General features: G+C 36.6%; 1 protein-coding gene across 1 annotated transcript in view; it reads right to left on the bottom strand.

Annotated features, from left to right (window-relative positions):
- The window catches only part of tbck (TBC1 domain containing kinase), a 60,705-nt gene that overhangs the window by 39,501 nt on the left and 348 nt on the right, over positions 1 to 20,856 (bottom strand). The window contains exons 2-20 of the mRNA XM_084402222.1: positions 20,420 to 20,637; positions 17,855 to 17,927; positions 15,310 to 15,424; positions 14,841 to 14,914; positions 14,158 to 14,299; positions 12,367 to 12,427; positions 12,195 to 12,256; positions 11,745 to 11,806; positions 10,172 to 10,320; positions 9,946 to 10,084; positions 9,737 to 9,836; positions 8,883 to 8,932; positions 8,643 to 8,772; positions 7,727 to 7,825; positions 7,325 to 7,387; positions 6,943 to 7,069; positions 5,179 to 5,229; positions 4,749 to 4,832; positions 4,263 to 4,348 (exon numbers count right to left, since the gene is read on the bottom strand). Of these exons, the coding sequence (XP_084258348.1) occupies positions 4,263 to 4,348; positions 4,749 to 4,832; positions 5,179 to 5,229; positions 6,943 to 7,069; positions 7,325 to 7,387; positions 7,727 to 7,825; positions 8,643 to 8,772; positions 8,883 to 8,932; positions 9,737 to 9,836; positions 9,946 to 10,084; positions 10,172 to 10,320; positions 11,745 to 11,806; positions 12,195 to 12,256; positions 12,367 to 12,427; positions 14,158 to 14,299; positions 14,841 to 14,914; positions 15,310 to 15,424; positions 17,855 to 17,927; positions 20,420 to 20,612 (1,860 nt within the window). The 5' untranslated portion in view covers positions 20,613 to 20,637. The remainder of the gene's footprint in view (positions 1 to 4,262; positions 4,349 to 4,748; positions 4,833 to 5,178; positions 5,230 to 6,942; positions 7,070 to 7,324; positions 7,388 to 7,726; positions 7,826 to 8,642; positions 8,773 to 8,882; positions 8,933 to 9,736; positions 9,837 to 9,945; positions 10,085 to 10,171; positions 10,321 to 11,744; positions 11,807 to 12,194; positions 12,257 to 12,366; positions 12,428 to 14,157; positions 14,300 to 14,840; positions 14,915 to 15,309; positions 15,425 to 17,854; positions 17,928 to 20,419; positions 20,638 to 20,856) is intronic.

Below are 20,856 nucleotides of genomic sequence, written 5' to 3'. Positions count from 1 at the left end.
GAGATGTCTCTGTGGAGGTCACCTATCCAACAGTGTAGAAAGACATCAACCCGGCGTTTTAAAAAATAAAGAGGGAGTTTGTGAATCCCAGATTGTTCCGGTCTGCGCGTGCTTTTGGAGAACTTGGCCAGAGCTCAAATCTCAGGGTCAGCTGTGTGTGAGAGAAGCTGATGTGTGACAGGACCAGAATGCATAGATGCACTCAATCACTCAGGAAAGGATCTGCTGTCAAAAAACAGGGCTCATACCAGGGACGGATTAAGAGGCTGCCATGCCCTGGAGACGGACCTGTCTAAAGCTAGGCACATGCCCTGGTAAGCCCGCGCGGTAATCGGTCCCTTGCTCATATATATTTTTACCAATAAATTTGCATGACTTTTGAGGCAAATATTCAGGACTAACCGTTCAGTAAAACATCTGTATAAATGTAAAATAAGAGTAAAAATCTTTACTAAAATTGATGACAAGCTACTGTGTGTGGTTTCATACAAAATAAGTACAAGCTTGTCAGAGAGAGAACAACAGAGAACAAAACGTCACGTGACGGATATTAAGTATTTTAATTAGTTATAAATTACATTATTATTTTATAATATAGATATTTGTGAAACAAATTTCTAGGACTTTTCCAGGTTTTTCATGACTGTACGAACCATGAAAAACATGTAATCAGAATATATATATTTATATACAGTGGGTACGGAAAGTATTCAGACCCCCTTAAATGTTTCACTCTTTGTTATATTGTAGCCATTTGCTAAAATCATTTAAGTTCATTTTTTTTCCTCATTATTGTACACACAGCACCCCATATTGACAGAAAAACACAGAATTGTTGACATTTTTGCACATTTATTAAAAAAGAAAAACTGAAATATCACATGGTCCTAAGTATTCAGACCCTTTGCTGTGACACTCATATATTTAACTCAGGTGCTGTCCATTTCTTCTGATCATCCTTGAGATGGTTCTACACCTTCATTTGAGTCCGGCTGTGTTTGATTATACTGATTGGACTTGATTAGGAAAGCCACACACCTGTCTATATAAGACCTTACAGCTCACAGTGCATGTCAGAGCAAATGAGAATCATGAGGTCAAAGGAACTGCCTGAAGAGGTCAAAGACAGAATTGTGGCAAGGCACAGACAAAAAACGTTCTGCTGCACTTAAGGTTCCTAAGAGCACAGTGGCCTCCATAATCCTTAAATGGAAGACGTTTGGGACGACTAGAACCCTTCCTAGAGCTGGCCGTCCGGCCAAACTGAGCTATCGGGGGAGAAGAGCCTTGGTGAGAGAGGTAAAGAAGAACCCAAAGATCACTGTGGCTGAGCTCCAGAGATGCAGTCGGGAGATGGGAGAAAGTTGTAGTAAGTCAACCATCACTGCAGCCATCCACCAGTCGGGGCTTTATGGCAGAGTGGCCCAACGGAAGCTTCTCCTCAGTGCAAGACACATGAAAGCACACCTGAGGGACTCCAAGATGGTGATAAATAAGATTCTCTGGTCTGATGAGACCAAGATAGAACTTTTTGGCCTTAATTCTAAGCGGTATGTGTGGAGAAAACCAGGCACTGCTCATCACCTGTCCAATACAGTCTCAACAGTGAAGCATGGTGGTGGTGGCAGCATCATGCTGTGGGGGTGTTTTTCAGCTGCAGGGACACGACGACTGGTTGCAATCGAGGGAAAGATGAATGCGGCCAAGTACAGGGATATCCTGGACGAAAACCTTCTCCAGAGTGCTCTGGACCTCAGACTGGGCCGAAGGTTCACCTTCCAACAAGACAATGACCCTAAGCACACAGCTAAAATAACGAAGGAGTGGCTTCACAACAACTCCGTGACTGTTCTTGAATGGCCCAGCCAGAGCCCTGACTTAAACCCAATTGAGCATCTCTGGAGAGACCTGAAAATGGCTGTCCACCAACGTTTACCATCCAACCTGACAGAACTGGAGAGGATCTGCAAGGAGGAATGGCAGAGGATACCCAAATCCAGGTGTGAAAAACTTGTTACATCTTTCCCAAAAAGACTCATGGCTGTATTAGATCAAAAGGGTGCTTCTACTAAATACTGAGCAAAGGGTCTGAATACTTAGGACCATGTGATATTTCAGTTTTTCTTTTTTAATAAATGTGCAAAAATGTCAACAAATCTGTGTTTTTCTGTCAATATGGGGAGCTGTGTGTACAATAATGAGGAAAAAAATGAACTTAAAGGGTTACTTCAGGATTTAGCATTAAGCTTTGTATTAGTAGAAAACCTGTAGTATTTTCGAATTACCATGCTTTCCACCCTCATATGACCCTGAGACAAGAGATTTATGTATTTTTTGTCTGGAAAAAATCCTCCGATGACGCAAAAATCGTCATTTTGCGTCATCGGAGGATTTTCTGGTCAGAGGCTAAAGACTACAGCCAGTAGATGGCATTGTTCCGCATGTTTTCAGCCCGCCCATAGAGGGAGGGATCTCACTCACAGAATGTACACACAGTGTCAGCTGTCTTTCTTTGGAAGCTAAGCTAGCAGGCTCTTGTTCTGTGGAGAAAGCTGAATAGTAGGAGAAAGCTGAGTAAGTAGGGGTAAACAACAACATCCTCCTTTTCCCGGACTTGTCCGATGGGCGAGATCGTTCAAAATGTACGGGATTCAGCTTTTGCGTTCTGCGGTCGCCATTCATTGTTTACATGCACATGCACCTTTTGTTTCAATCTAACTGAATTCATTCCGATTGGTGAATCTGAATGTAGTGTTTACATGAACGCTAAACAAGTGATCGGTTGATGTGCGTTTTACCATTGCTAAGAAAATTCCCGCTCCTCCGTGAGAGATGCGAGACCCGGCGCGTCTCAGCAATGACGCCACCGGCCTCGCGCCGTTCTCCCGCGGCCGTCAGCCTCGTCCTGCTCACCACAGTAAACATGATGAATGAATGGCGACTGTAGAACGCAAAAGCCGAATCCCGGACATTTTGGCCCATCTCTAAATCACTGGCAAACTCATCACGTAGGCTAGCCTTGTTGTTTTCAACTACGCACTCTTACCGGTAGGCGTGGCCTCCTAAGGCAGCGAAGCAAGTGCATTCTGGGAGTTGTTGTCTTTCATCCACATAAGACAAAAATGCATTTTCTGGCTTTTCTCGGTCTAGAAAGCTCCAAATTAAAAAATGTCTTCACAGTTCTTCTACTTAAATGACCTATTTTAAATACGCATTCATCTTCCCAGAGGTGAAGTATCCCTTTAAATGATTTTAGCAAATGGCTGCAATATAACAAAGAGTGAAAAATTTAAGGGGGTCTGAATACTTTCCGTACCCACTGTATAAAATTGTCTCGTACTAGAATTTTTACCAGCATATACATACAGTATATATATATATATATATATATATATATATATATATCTAAAAAGTGGCCATATACAATCAAAGTTACTAAAACTAAATAAATTAGGAAAAAGAAAACAAACTGAAACTAGAAGATAAGATTGGTTTTGGATAAAATCGTTTTTTCAAAATAAGTACAAGTTTGTCAGAGAGAGAACAACAGAGAACAAAACGTCACGTGACGGATATTAAGTATTTTAATTAGTTTAACCAATATTATGAATTAAACAGATTTTATTATATAGATATTTGTGAAACAAATTTAGAAAAAAAAAATAGAAAAAAGAAAACAAACAGAAACTAGTTTAAATGATTTATTATTGATATTAATATTATGATAGAAAATTGTTGATACAATTAAATTATAAAATTTTATTAAGTAGTAATAATTTAGTAGTAATATAGGAATAGTAAAGTAAGATTTTAATAAATATAGAATATCATTATTACAATAACAACAATTATTATAATAATTAAATTATTATTATTATTAAAATAAATATATTATTGTTTATATTAAATAAATAAATAAATAAACAAACTACTACTATCTTCAAAATAATTTATTTTTTTGTTTTATAAAAATCACTCATTACTATAAGCTTATATTTAGGGTCATGAATTTGTATAAATTTCTAACCAGTTCAATACGAAGTTAATGTTACTGAATATTACACAATACTCGGAAACACTTCTTTTAGGAGAAAACTAGCTTAGAGATGACACTCAAAGCTAACTGGAATTAACTAAAACCCACAAAATTAAAATACTGATGTCATGGGGCATATAAAATACAGTAAATATAGGGAGTTTTGATTTGATTTTAATGTGATTTCATGTTGTTTTTGAAATATTTATCTCAGGAGGACACTTACGTCAGGTATGAATCCAATCTCGGTCAGGTGGTTGCCGAGCTCAGGGTCGTGGAACGCAATCATCTGCGAGAAGACCGTCAGATATTCTGGAGAAGTAAAGAATACGAGCATTCAGCCGTTTGTACTGCAGCCAGAAACACTTTTACCACATTATACCCATGGCAGTACAAACACTTTGCTCAAAGCTCAGCCAGAGAGCAAAACAAAGCAATTCTGCTGCAGAAGTGCTGACAGCTGAGCTAGCAAAACTCTACAACAAACATGTCCAAATGTCAAGCTACAGAAACCTTTTGAGTGTTTACGGCTGTAAATCACTGTAGTGTAAGGATTCTTAAGAAACAGCTGCAACACAAGCAAGCACATCACACACAAGTCGTGTAAGTTGATCAAATGTGGGTGCTATTTTTAGCCTGCACTGTAAATCACATGCTCTCAATCCAGTACTGTGGTCATATTCTTCATGGTGGGGCAGAAAACTCACATTACCTTGTATTACATGCGAGTTGTCCTTCAGGAAGAAATTGTACAGATATTTGGGGATGAAGGCGGACATGCATGCATATGCAAGAGCTAGGAGAAAAAAGAAATAAGTTTAGACTAATATCAGGAAGCATGTTTTAAAAAAATACAAATGTGGCCATAAATCGGTAACACACATAGGTTAACACGAACTAACAATGACACATAATTCGAAAGCATTTATTAATATTAGTTCATTTTAATTTCAACATTTACTAATACATTGTATCTGTCAATATTATTTAAATGGACCTGAGCTAACAATGAACATCTAAGGTTAACAACGATTAATAAACAGTGTGACAAATGTAATGCTCATTATTAGTTAATGATAGTTAATACATTAACAAACATTAAGTAATGGACCTCACTGTAAACTGTCAGCCAGAAATCTTACCTTCGTTGTTGAAGTTTAGATACAGGAAAGGGGCGCAAAGCGAATCCAAGCCTAAAGCAAAAACATCAAATGAGAGAGTCATCAACACATAAACAAAGGAATCTCATTAGACTTGTCAAGAACATGCCAGGGCCATATTTCACCCTAAATAAAAAAAAATAAAAAAAATTTGTTTTATATATATATATATATATTTATATTAGGGCTGTCAAAGTTAGCGCGTTAATAACGCGTTAACGCAAAATCATATTAACAGCACTATTTTTTTTAACGCTCGATTAACGCAGCGCGTATTTTCTGTTTGACCCGTGGCCCAAAACCTAGTTGGAGAAATGGAGATACACAGTGTTGCCAACTTAGCGACATTGCAGACCCATTTAGCGATTTTTTCCCTTCAACAAAGCGCCCAAACCTTATTTAGTTTCTGAGAATCTACCGGTACCGCCGGTACTGCTCTCCCAGCACGCGCGCGCGCCTCTCTCTCTCTCTCTCTGCGTCTCGCGCTGGAGAGAGGAGCAGCGCTTTAATTCAGTTAAACACAGATATGATGTTGCTTCTCTAATTTTACATGCAAGTATAGCCGAAATCGCAAAACAGATATTGTGTTTATCTTATGTGTATTTGATTTAATCAGACGACGGCTCGATTATCAGGATTATTGTGCAGATTAACATCTTGGAAGGGAGAGCTGGTTATGTCTTAATGGGTCGCGTTTCAGTCACCATTTCATATTAATTCCGTTGTTTGACAACAGAAACAGTAAAATATACCAATGAAAACCGTTTTATTGAGAATTTAGCTTCATCAAAATGGGCACAGAGAGAGACAAACTATAATGTAGCCTAATAATAAATGTACATTTAGCATTTTCAGAAGAGCTGCCCTGTCATGCAAAAATCTAAACATGTTTGTGTTAATTGCTCAGTGCAAAGAAAGAGAAGTAATGGGAACCTGGTATTTATTTGTTCTTTCTACATGTGTCTAATAGACATGAACAAGTTATTTGAAAAACATCTATGACCTTTGAAACATGTCTCGTCTTCATGCTCTATGTTGACTATGGTTTCAATAATAAACATACATTTGCATAAAGCATCCATATTTATCCATGCCCACGTTGATTAGAGTATTACTAACTTGAAAAGTATTAATTTAAGGTACATTTAGAACAAATAAAAAAATGTGCGATTAATCACGAGTTAACTCATGACAATCATGTGATTAATCGATTAAAAATTTTAATCGATTGACAGCCCTAATTTATATATATATATATATATATATATATATATATATATATATATATATATATATATATATATATATATATATATATATATATATATATATATATAAAAAAAAAAATATATATATATATATATATATATATATATATATATATATAAATTGTAATGATAATAAATGCCACAATGAAAAACACCTAATGGTCCTAAAATAAGCTTAATTATCATTATATTAAAAATATGGAAATGATCATTTCTGATTATTTTTCTTTGCATTAGGGTGAAATATGACCCAGAGATGTTCTTGAAGGGTTGTGAAACTCACCCACACAGACATTAATAAATCACATCAGCGCACACACTTGATTTGATCTGTTATCTTTATCAGATAGTAAGAACCTTAAGGCCACCAGAACGTAAAGATGCCTGTTACAAATGAAACACTATGAGGCTTTGCTGCCATCTAGTGGCAGAACGAGGAAACCGTGCATATGACCCCACCCAACTATTGCTCCATCACCTTGCCAGTACACCAGATCAGGATGAGACACCACCCAGGCCTTGAGCACCCGCCGAAACTTGACGTGACCATGAGGTGACGACAACAGCTCATCGTACTGGTGACAGCGAGGGATGTCCACTTCAATCTGTGTCACAAATGATAAACAAACGTCTAAATGCATAAAAGCTGCAGTCTTAAATGAAGTCAGATGAGGTAGGCGACATGTCTACGTCAGCGCTGTTTGCTCCTGGAACGCTTGAAATATTCAGCAGTGGATAGTCAATTCTTAACCAGGCTTAAAGGTGAAGACAGGAACACCACAAACAAAGTGAATTATTCCACAGGCTGATGAATTATTCAGTTTTTCCAATAACCTCAAACACATGGAAGTGATTCTCACCTGTCTATCAGTGGGGATGGGCGTGTCCTTATCGATGCCGTCATATTTCGATTGGATATCCCCCTGTGGGAGTTATATATATTGATTTGAATTAAAAATAAATAAAAAGTGTTTAGTGTTGCACTAAAAGACATGTTTACTAATACAATGGAAAAGGTAATTGCTTAAAAGTGAAATGTGGATTGAATTTATGTCAACATTTGATTGTACACATCATGCAAGCACAGGAATCAATAGTCCATTAATGACCAAAAAAATGCCAAGCATGCTTTTTAGTCTGCAAATGCATCAACATTTTGATTTGACTCAAAAGGAATCAAAAGTTCCCTGTTGAAAAGGTCGTAAAACGCCTATTGCTGAACAACAACAATATATCCCTTGACAATCCGTTCCTTAAGGTACCTCAACTCCTAGTAAGGCTGCCCAGGCCAGACCCCTCAGAAGAGGAGGAATATCAACCCGCGCCTCCCTCCAGACCTGGTTCTTCTTGTAGGGGTACGCCTAAAACAAATGAACACAAAATATGTATGGCATTATTACACCAGGGAATCTCATAAGACCTGTCGTGAAAGAAAGAAAGAAAGAAAGAAAGAAAGAAAGAAAGAAAGAAAGAAAGAAAGAAAGAAAGAAAGAAAGAAAGAAAGAAAGAAAGAAAGAAAGAAAGAAAGAAAGAAAAGCATTTAAATTATATTTATACATCATGGTAGTATTTGCTGTATTGGCTTTAATGATCAGCATTGTATTACACTAATGAAAATATAATGACAATTATTATTCAGAATAAATGGAATTTTAAAACAACTGCGAATGCATTAGAATAATGAGATTTCTGGGGGAGAACATTAGTTTAATTTTCATAAAAAAATAACATCCTGAAGTTAGAAATAGTTTTCTTTATGCAAAATAAAATGAGTTATTATTTAAACAGTCAAATATTAGTTCATCATGGTAGTTTTGCTGCCTGCACTTATTCATTTATTATCTAGTGTAAAAACTCAATTTACGAGCTGATGAAGCCTATTGCTATGAATTATTACTCAACACAAAAGGTTCAGCTATCATCATCAACAAACAAAAGGTTTTAAAAGGACATTAAAGACGTGAAATGACTGTTTTTGCTATCTTTATGAAAATGTCAATGACCCAGACCCTAAAACTCACCTCTAAACACTACTTCTGGCATTTTTAGATGAAAATAAAAGCACATAATTAAGAATCTTTATGAACCATTTTTCCTGTGGGTGGACATCCATCATGAGGTGATTTCATCAGCTATTCTTACATGGTCATTTTCAGAAACTGTGTGTGTGTAAAGGACCTTGAGCAGTCTGTCGAAGAGGACAATGCGGGTGAGCTGGTACTCGGTATCTCTCTCCCGGATAATGAGGGGCAGTGTGATGGTGGCAGACAGTTCATTACTGCTGTTAGACTGAGTCAGGCTGGATTGCCTGCGGGACACACGGGACACACGGGACATTTCTGTTCCATCAGACAGACACCGGCACACCAGAATACTGAACACAAACTGAGAGATAATGAACAAGAGAACATTTCTTACTCATCTTCTAATAACGGATAGAACGTCTCTCCGGCAACATCCTTCAGCCTCTACAATGACAGATCAGAAGTGTTTTAACAGGTCAAATGACATATTTTTGGAGGAATTTGTAAACAAAACAAAAAAACATTCATATGGGGCACCAATAAACAGCACCAATACTGTCCAGATGTAGTTTCAAAACTTTTGACAACTTCAACAACCAAATTTGTAAAAAGACATTTAAACCCGAAAATAGTCAAATGTATGCTTTTTGGTTACTTTAAAATTAACCATATAATATATGTATATATACACACTTATACAACAGTTTTTTCTGGTTCTCGGATCTGATTGGCTGAGAACCTTTTCCAGCCGTGCGATATTCACCCAGTACCAGAGCTGGAACCGTTTCACCATTTGTATCACTCCGCTTGCGGCGACTATCATGGTGGTCGAGCAAATCCACCATATTTTTTAAAAATGGCATTATTGTGTCATGAAATGTAGTTTTTTAGGCGAAAATGTAGTTATTTAGACCTCAAATATGTGACTTATATATAATCATAGTGCCTATTTTACAATCTGTTTAGATGCTTTCAGATACAGATATCTATATTAGGGCTGTCAAGCGATTACATTTCTTTATCTAATTAATTACACAATGTGGCGATAAATTAATCGGATGAATCGCAAATTAATCGCACATCAAATTTGGCAAGAATTACGAAATTATCCCCAAAAGATGATGTAAAGTCATTATTGTGTTAAATGAGAAAAGCATCAAATACATAAAGTAGCTTTAGTAGAAAAAAAAGGTTAATTAAAAGAATATATTTTAACATTTGATGTCCCATACGAGCAAACACACTAACATTTTTGAGCTGATAAAGAGAAAGTGTCACAGTTGTGTCATCCAGAAGGAAACTTCTGTCCCGGCCTTGACCAAAAGACTCTCCATCCTCCAAAATGAACCTAAAGAACAAACACATTCGACAGTGGTAACAAGTTAGCTGAATGCAAACGGCTACTGAAATAAGCTGTAATGGTAACGGTAAATAATGGATCGGAGCTGTTCGGGTACTTGGGAAGGGTGCAGGCGGGAGGTTTTGACTGGATGATCTCTTGATTGGTCAGCTCTTTCTCTAGGTCTCCTCCTGCCAGACACCACAGGTGATACACCTCATCTATGCCTCTCTCTACCAGGTAGTTCTCTCCATCATCTACACAACCCAGCGGAACAGTCATTTACCTTATTTTTAGCATTTACTTCAGCATTTGTCTCTAGTATGAGTTCTGTTGACCCGAACCTTTACAGAGTTCGCTGATGTCCTCAGGAAGCTCTAAATGTGCGCAGCGCGGGGCGGCAGCGAACAGACGCACGGGGCACTGGTAGGGTGTGTACTGACAGGACATGCTCTCAAACACAGAGTCTCCCAGAAGCTCGGCTGGGGTGGCTCTGAAAGACAGGAACAATTAGTGAAGACACTAATCATTATTATTGTTTATACAATCCAAAAAACATTCACAAAATAAATAAATCAATAAATAACCACACACACACACACATTATATATATATATTATATTATATTATATATCCAGTGAGATTTGTGTATGCACAAGGAGTCTGACAACAGCCGGTATGATCTGATCTCACCATCATCGAGTCCGTCTGTGATTACATGTATATATATATATATATATTAGGGATGAACAATATATCGGCTACCTTATCGGTATCGGACAATATACGTTCATTTTGATGTCATCGATAAGAAAATTTGGCCGATATATTAAAGTGGATAAATAATGGATTATTTCCTTCAGCTGAGACACTTCAGATGCGCACTGTTCGCCATGATGCTTTTGAATTGCTTGAAATATGATTGGAATCACTCAAAAAGGAAAATGTGCAGTCTTGTCATATAGGCTACAGAAAATTATAATGACAAGATCATTATAATTGTGTGCTTGGGACATGGATTTAATGGTGAGACTTTTTTGTAATCAGGCTCTCAAAAATTATATAAAACTTTTGATTTAGATATATCGGTCAATATATCGGTTATCGACTTTCAAAAATAAAGAATTATCGGTATCGGGCAAAATTTTAATATCGGTGCATCCCTAATATATATATTTGTATTATTATTAATATTGTTAATTGTCCTGTAAGTCTGTATTCTTGCCATGATTTCTATTTATTTGTTTATATTAAAAGAAATTCCCCTAATTGATTTATTCCTATTTATTTTTTCAGCCTTCTGCATGGAACAACAGCTGATAATCTGGATAAGCAATAGACATTTGTTTTTGTTTTTGTACTGATCACTTATAGACTGTATATTGGCTCAGTTCTCTTTATTGCCATGCTGTTTAGGTAGGGATGGGGACAGGATATTGTGTGTTCGTTAAAACCGGTTCATAAGTTTTGCATCTTCATTGTGAAAATTATTGTAACTATTGTTAAAATCTCCAATAAATAAGAGTATTCAAAAGAAATATTTTTATTATTTTATTTTTTATTTATTTACATATTATATTATTATTATTTAGATGTATCCCATTTATATGCACATTTGAGCATCAAATGAAAAATATCAATTTTATAACAATATCACCCATCACAAAGAAAGAAGTAAAATAATAAACCGCTAAACTGGAAGCTAATCATGCCCTTTCCCACACTGTCATTTATAAGAATAGCCGCTAACAAGACAGTCCTTGTATTTGTCAGGAACTAAAAAGATATATAGATTTCATGGCATAATGACATACTGCCAAACCATCCCTTCTGATTGCACGAAAAGCTTTGGAAGATGAGAGAGGTTTTTTTATTTTTATTTTTTTATAAATAAATAAATGATAAAGGACAGGCTACCTTTTTGAAGGGAGAAACGTCAGGCATTTCCTCAATAAAGCCTGCACATTTTCAGGCAGCTCCTGGGGAAAAAAGTCAGAGACAAGAATATTAGTAAAGCATCAAACCCAGCCAAACTCTGATAAATCAGCACTTTCTGTCATTCATGCTATAAACTCCACTGAAAGTGAGGTTTTATGAGGACATTTGGAAAACATTAGCCATACGACCAGTGCGCGCTCAGTTTCAAGCTAAGAAGAGTTTATCTGAGAGGTTTCAAAGTAAACCTTTTAAAGTAAAATCCCTTTAAGATGAAACCACTAAGATAAACCACATCTTACTGTAACAACTTATTGTGTACTTTTCTGCAGTAAAAGGATTAGAGAAAAAAACAATCAACTTGAGATTTATCTTTGTATGGAAGGTAAAGTACAAAGATAAAAGACTATTCATTAAGACGAGCAAACTTACCTTAACAGTATCCAAGCACCCGTGTTCCTCAGCAAGAACAGTGACTATGTCGTCCATGCATCCTGTAGACAATAAGATGCAAAACAATATTCAGAGATATTCATTACAACAGAATATGGGCAAAATAATGTGATGTGAATACATAAATAGTGTAATGTAAACATGAACTCACCTAAGGTGATGATGAATTTCATTCTCTCACTAATATCAATGTTCTGCAGAATCTGCCTTCCCTATTGGACAAAACAAGTCACATGATATCAAATTGTAAATGTTATAGAATCTTTGTGGTCACAGTTAAACACTCAGTGAAACTAACCAATGAAAGTTAATAATTCTGCAGTAAGCAAATGTTTTACTCCCTATTACAAGTGCCATAAAGTGCAGTATACAATAGAGCATACTGACTGTTATACAAACTCTATACCACAATGCCATGTGCTCGACTTGACCTTGTACTTCCTGTGGAATAAATGAGCTGGAAACTATATCAATCACCATTTCATGTTGGATTGAGAAAACTGATCCAATTTATGGTTTTCCTAAAATGGACTATCAAAACTCTGGAAAGTCCCTTAGACTTCGATCGATAGATTTATCAGTCTGTCTGTCTGTCTGTCTGTCTGCCTAGCTGTCTGTCTGCCTGTCTATCTGTCTGTCTGTCTATGTGTCTGTCTGTCTATGTGTCTGTCTGTCTGCCTGTCTATCTGTCTGTCTGTCTATCTATCTGCCTGTCTGCCTAGCTGTATGTGTCTATCTGCCTGTCTGTCTGTCTGTCTGTCTATCTATCTATCTGCATGTCTATCTGTCTGTCTGCCTAGCTGTCTGTCTGTCTGTCTATCTGCATGTCTATCTGTCTGCCTATCTATCTATCTGTCTGCCTAGCTGTCTGTCTGCCTGTCTATCTGTCTGTCTGTCTGTCTGTCTATCTGTCTGCCTAGCTGTCTGTCTGCCTGTCTATCTGTCTGTCTGTCTGTCTATCTGTCTGTCTGTCTGTCTGTCTGCCTAGCTGTCTGTCTGCCTGTCTATCTATCTGCATGTCTATCTGTCTGTCTGCCTAGCTGTCTGTCTGTCTGTCTGTCTGTCTGCCTATCTGTCGGTCGGCCTATCTGTCTGCCTATCTATCTGTCTGTCTGCCTGCCTGTCTGTCTATCTGCCTGTCTGTCTGTCTGTCTATCTATCTGCATGTCTATCTGTCTGCCTATCTATCTGTCTATCTGCCTGTCTGTCTGTCTGCCTGCCTGTCTGTCTATCTGCCTGTCTGTCTGTCTGTCTGTCTGTCTGTCTATCTATCTGCATGTCTATCTGCCTGCCTATATGTCTGTCTGTCTGTCTATCTGCCTGTCTGTCTGCCTGTCAATTTGTCTGTCTGTCTGCCTGCCTGTCTGTCTGTCTGCCTATCTGTCTGTCTGTCTGTCTGTCTATCTGCCTGTCTGTCTGTCTGCCTGCCTATCTGTCTGTCTATCTGCCTGTCTGTCTGTCTGCCTATCTGTCTGTCTATCTGCCTGCCTGTCAATTTGTCTGTCTGTCTGCCTGCCTGTCTGTCTGTCTGCCTATCTGTCTGTCTGTCTGTCTATCTGCCTGTCTGTCTGCCTATCTGTCTGTCTATCTGCCTGTCTGTCTGTCTGTCAATTTGTCTGTCTGTCTGCCTGCCTGTCTGTCTGTCTGTCTGTCTGTTTGTCTGTCTATCTGTCAATTTGTCTGTCTGTCTGTCTATCTATCTAGCTATCTGTCTGTCTGTCTGTCTATCTGTCTGCCTGCCTGTCTTTAATTCAGTGTATTTAAATAATTTAAAAAAGTAATTCAGTGCATTTAAACAGTTTTAAAAAAAAGCCTTTCAGGACATTTTGCAATCAACAACATTAAATTCATATCCTCGGGGTAAAAAACAAATGATTTGCATTAATGTAAAATTCAGTTTAGTGCTTGTTGAGCTGAATCTATGAAAACTCTGACAGCGTACCACACAGAGTTCAAACAGGAGCACCCCGAGAGACCAAACGTCTGTTTTGGGCCCTGAAGGAAGCGGGGCCTCAATGATCGAGGGGTCGCTGGAATACAAACAGCCTTGAGCAATAACCTCTGGAGGCAGGTAAGATGGATACCTACGAAAACAGAGAGGAACAGACGACACGGTTGCTGGAAAGGTCTCAAAGAGAGCAGATGTGGTCCTCGTGACGCCAGATAACAAAAGACGCGTCCCACAAAACCCAAATCACAACCGGATATTATAAGACAGCCCCCTTAGAGAACATGAGGGCTCCTGGTCGTCCCACTCAGATAGGTTATTTAGGATGCCACATAAGGAAGCCGCTTTGATATCCAGGATCTGCTTTTGATCAAAACAAAGATGAGCCATAATGATGCACATCTAATGTTAGTTCATCTTTCTTTATTATGAGAGCACAGCGTGACCCATTGATCTTTTTCTCCATGAAAAGCAGGCGCTTCGGTTCTGAGCCACAATGCATCTTAAAGAGACGGCGGACGAGATTTAAAGCTCGACCTTGACTTTCTGCTCTGCTATAATGATGCCGAGATGTTATCTGTACCCTTATATAGACACCAAAGCACGTGAGTTTCATTTTGAGGAATATGAGGATACAGCAGGAAACAAATGGAAAACATTATAGCTGAATGACATACCCAATAGGGAAGTCAACATCTGCTCCGTGGTCGGTCATATGATACAGGCCGAATTTGGCCAGCTTCACTTTACCCTGTTGAGTTCGTAAAAGAACATTTCATTCCATGAAAACAGTGAGTTGAAAGCAAGACAAAGTACGGTATCAATAAGAAACTGATAGTTCTGACAAACTTAATCATATTGTTAATATCTGTTGGATTTACTGTTTTAAGTTTATCAGAATTATCCGTTTATTTATAAAGCTCTTATACTACAGCTATGAATTTTATTATAACATTTTTGAGCTAAAATAAAATAAAATAAAATAAAATAAAATAAAATAAAATAAAATAAAATAAAATAAAATAAAATAAAATAAAATAAAATAAAATAAAATGGTTTTGAACACTTGGTCAACCCCCCACTTTTTTTTTTACATCATGCAGCATGCCAAATGACTTCTCAATGCACTTCCGTGACTCCACATACCTCACGATCCAAGAGAACATTGTTGGGAGACAAGGCGCGGTGAACCAACCCATGTTCATTCATGAACTCCAAACCTTCTAGCACTTCATAGGCAATGTGAAGCACCATCTCTGGACTAAGAGAGAGACAAGAACATCTGAAAATGAGTACATTTTAATAGCGCCTTTCATTTTCTACTGATGTCAGTGTCACTGTCAAGTCAAACTGAAATTCAATCACTCAATATGTATATAACAAGGTAATATATAAATGTAAGTAATTATGGATATAAGCGTTAACCTAAGCCACGCTTGGCTGAATGAGGCACTGTGAAGTCAAATAAAAGGCACAATCCAATACTACACATGTATAATGCCTTTTGAATTCAACCTTGAATTCAATGAATTCAAGGTTGAATGGCATTTAAATGCCATTCATTCAAAATAAAATACATTTCTTACTGATTTAGACAGTAGATGGCAGAATATGAGCAGTCTGAGCTGTTCAGTTATTGGAAATATAGCACTGGTTTAGCTAGGAATGCTGCTTTTACAGCTATTTATGTGCTTATTGATACTGCATGAAAAAAAGAGCTAAAAGTGAAAGACAGTAAGGTTTCTTCTGAACTAACAATGAGCAGAGCAATTTATTAACCTTTGTTAATAAAAATGTTCATGTTAGTTCACAATGCATTAACTAATGTTTATGTTCGCATCACTGGATGTTACTGTATATCAGCATTTCAACAGTTTAAACAGTTGACATGTATTGCCATCTTCACTGTCTTTCGACATTAAACTGACGCTTTGCGCTGGAATTCACGCTCTGCTTCTGTGAAAAGAAACCCCCGCCTACTTTGATTTGATTGGCCATCTCAATCATTTTGACATTAACGAACACTGTTAGATCGATGAGGCAGACCAGACTAAAATTTTTACTTTTAAACCTTTTTGTCATCCTAACAGTATTATTCTATGTGATAATAGTAGATCAATCTTTATTCTGAATCAGCGATATGGAATTAAAATATAAGGATGGTCACATAAACTAATACATTTGAATAAAGTGCTTATGTACTGTAGTGTAAACTGATGTTTTTCTATTAGACAAAGTTCATAGAAAGCTCTGGATGAAGCAAAACATATAAGAATATACTGAATAGATTATTCAATGGAGTAGTGAAATATTCCTGGACTGATCGGTTTGACTGTAAATTGTCTCTTGCTGTTTTATATTATGTCTAAAATGAGAAGCTTTACTGGTTTCAATTTTTAGTATAACATTTGCTCAGTCTATGGCAATAGTTTGAACTGGTGTCACATTGGCCCAATTCACACCTGCTATATTAACATTCATTATTTTCTTAAACTCTGATCCCAGTTGTGTCAATATTAATACAACATATTGTTATTATATATAATAGTTTGAGCCATAACACAAACAACGATCAAATGCTTTCACAAAAAGAAAAGCTTTGCAAAAACTGTCCACATGAAGAATTTGACAACGGTGTCAATAGCTTCCACATGAGAGGATACAAACCACTAATGAATCTCAGAACAACAAAAAAAAGCTCTGCCACAAATTCCAATGGTTCTTTTAACCTGATAATGTAGAACAGATTCAAAATGATAAAACTGATAAAAACTAGTCACCGAGTGAATATGAACAGTTCAAATATGCCTTTCAGATGGCATGGTACAATGATGGCATCAAATGATAATACCATGGAACAGTTTGGACATTTATGTTGACTTTTTATTTAAAATAAATGCTGAATTAAAGTATTGTTACAAAAGATTTCTATTTCAAATAAAAGCTGTTCTTTGGAACCTTCCAATCGTCAAATAATTCATTATAACATCATAATAAATGTTTCTTGAGCAGCAAATAGGCATATTAGAATGACCTCTGAAAGATCATGTGACACTGAAGACATTGGAGTAACGGCTTTGGCCATTTCTAATCAAATTAACCCTCTGGGGTCAAGGGGTTTTTGGGGTCCTTGATATGTTTTGACATGCCCTGACATTTGTGCTTTTTTCAGTTGCTTATAAACATATTAATGGCAAAGGTGTCATTACACTCTATTTAGCACAAACAGGGCTACCATAATATGTGAGCAACATGTATGTACATGTTTGTATTTTTGAGAGAATAATGTTTATGCATGGTTATTGAAAAAACTAAAAATGTAAGTTTCTGAAATAAGGCCACAAAACACATACTAAATATGTGTCCACAATACTTTTGACTAATGGGTGTTGTCGCCTAGAGTTTTTGCTTCAAAATGATCTGAAAAATCATCCTGCCTAATCATTCACATAAAACAATACATTGATTTAAATTTTGTAAGACACTTTTTGTTTGGAAAGGCAATATGCGTGGGGGAGTGAATGATCATGAATAATGCTGTGATTCACACCTGAGAAGACAATTACCCGCATAATGAGCCTTTCATTCAGGTGACTTATATCCAAGTTATTATTATTTTAAATGATCCCAAACATTTGAACAATTGTGTGCGTTCATCGAGGTGCATTATTCAGTAGGTCTTGATTGTTACCTGACTGGTTTCCCCTGCTTCAGAAGATCTTTAAGGCTTTTTTCATAGTGCTCAGCAACAATAACCAGCCGTTCTGCAAAATAACAAGAAAACAAAGAGTTTAAAGCATGTACTTGCAAAGATAACAAACACGGGAAAAAACATAATATACATGCCTTCTTGCTATTGTCTGCTGTATTAGGTTAACGCAAGATATATATATTTTTTGTGTATGATTATTTTGTGTTTTGGGATAGTTCACCCAAAAGTTTTAATTTTCTCATAATTTACTCACCCTCAAGTTGTTCCAAACCTGTATGAGTTTCTTTCTTCTGTTGAACACAAAAGAAGATATTTTGAAGAATGTTGTAAATCAAACAGTTGACGGTAGCCATTGACTTTCATAGTAAGTCAATGTCAATGGCTACCGTCAACTGTTTGATTGCGTTCAACAGACGAAAGAAACTCATACAGGTTTGGAACAACTTAAGGGTGAACTATCCCCTTTAAACTGGGTAATTTGGTTACCGTTCATGGGTGTACTAACTGTGACGTTATTGATAAGGATGGGGAATTGGCTCGCCGACACATGCGCAGCTGTTGTATGCGCAGGAGAAACATGTACAGTGAGTCACCTTCATTTATATAGTGCTTTATTCAATACAAATTATTTCAAATCAGATTTGCAGTGATACACAGGAAAATTATGATTTAATGAAGCAAACTAACAAACATCAATTCTGCTGTAAAGAAAATAGTGTCATTGTTTAGCTGAAGTCATTGTTCAGGGTTGATTCTGTTCTGTTCAATAACCGTCTAAAGTTCATGGGTGAAATTAGTTCATTTCAGTTATAGAGCAGCTCTACAGACAACAGTGACGTCATCGTCGTCTCAGTTCAGCTCTCATCCAAAACTAAAGGCATCGATGGTTCCATGAGGAACTTTTAACATCCATGGAATCTTTCCATTGCACAAAAGGTTCTTTAAAGTGGAAAAGGGGTCTTTAGATTATCAAAATGTTCTTCACGCTAAGAAAAAAGAATTTTTCCAAGAACTTCTTTTGCACTTCCACACAAAAAAAAACTTTTGGTACCTTGATTTTTAAAAGTGCAACAAGAAAATATATTCAGCATACAAGTATGCAACTAAAAAACATCCAGGAAATGTCACAATATCTAAAAAAAAACCAAACACCACTTATTTTACAACTGCAACTGCTCTGAAGCGTACAAGATTCTTGTTTACTATTCCCATTTTAATCAGCACAATGAAGAATAATAATAAAAAACTAAAAAACTTCTTCTCTAAAGACTTAAAAACTGATTTTCAATATCCTCAGAAATGAATATTCCCTCGAGCAAGATGATGACCTGCATTCAAGGTCATTTCTCAAACATGAAAGAAAGTTATAACACTAATAAATCTGCATAATGTCATAAGCACTTCAAACACATGTGTTTGTGTACACATGCATCGATCTCATAGGGCACACATGCATGAACCAAAGTGCATTGTGCATGATAAATACTGAACTAACAGCCATAAAGCAAACAAAGATAAAAAGAAACAATCTCGCAGAAGGATTCCGCACATGAATAATGCCATTAAACCACAGAGATAAAAATCACTAGGATAAAAGAGAATAAAACTCTGAAGAGCACCAGAAAACAAAACCAGACTTGACGAGGCATTAAAAGGAAATGGAAAACATTTCAAATTAATGACTTGCAAAAACATGCCATGACATATTTCTTTTAATTTTAATATCTAGAGAGCAGGATGTCCAATAGACAGCTAAGTAGATATGACAACAATCTGGGTACCATTTTACAATAAGGTTTCATTAGTTAACATGACCTAATAATGAACTGCACTTCTACAGCATTTATTCATCTCTGTTAATGTTACTTTCAACATTTACTAAAACATTATTAAAATCAAAAGTTGTATTTGTTAACATTAGTTAATGCACCGTGAACTAACATGAACAGCTGTTTTTTTATTAACTAATGTAAACAAAGATTAATAAATACTGTAACAAATGTATTGCTCGTAGTTAGTTCATGTTGGTTAATACATTAAACGTTAAAAGTAACATTAAACGTTAACTAATGAAATCTTCTTGTAAAGTTTTACCAAAATCTGATACATTTTGCACAAAAACATTCTTGATCTGGAAAGCTCTATTATGATTGGATGATTATTTCCTACAGAATGATTGTTTCAAAGCAGTTTTACAGTTGTAAACAGGAAAATAACTGTGAATATGGCAAGTTTATCAATTATAAAGACTTCAATTTAGGTTATAAAGCAGCTCAATTCAGTTTAATAACAGTGCCAATGTTGCAAAGTTCATCAATTATGAAACAAAACGGTTTACAAGGTGCACTATTGCTAAAACAAGCACTTCTGAGAAAAGCCGACACATTTTTTTTAAAGATTCTGAGAGAGTAGCCGCATTGTTTTCAAGTTATATCTGTGAAATGAACCGTATTTACTATTATTTACCGATGGACGGTCTTATTTGGGTATATGTGAGAGAGAAACACAGTGCACTGAAGCAAAGAAAGCCATGATCATACATACCATGCTTCCCTCTGGTGATGTCCACATATTGGCACAGTCTGGGATGGGTGATGGTCTTGAGGATCTGGAAGCGTCCCAGGATCTTGATGGAGTTTGGGGTGAGAGGAAGTCCATTGCTGCCACACACATCATGAGGAAGAGGAGAAGCGAAGAAAGTGGAGGCCCCCAGTTCAGCATCTCTGAGAGGCTTCATGATCACCTGATGCTCAACAAACACACTGACACGGAGCACAGAATACACTTACATATCGCTGAATGCTTTTAAATGATTTTCCTACATTACTTTGTCATTCTGAAATCACTCAGGATATTGTTTTCTTTTTAAATACAACATAAATAGTTACTTACAACAGTTAATATATCAGGAGAACCTAGATTAATCATAACTGTAAAACGTGTATGTTTCATCTTACAGCATAGCATAATATTTTGTCATG

Source organism: Rutilus rutilus, assembly GCF_951802725.1.
Source record: "Rutilus rutilus genome assembly, chromosome: 2".
Lineage (NCBI taxonomy): Eukaryota > Metazoa > Chordata > Actinopteri > Cypriniformes > Leuciscidae > Rutilus > Rutilus rutilus.
Note: the sequence above shows the minus strand (reverse complement) of the source record. Positions and strands in the feature narration are given on the sequence as shown.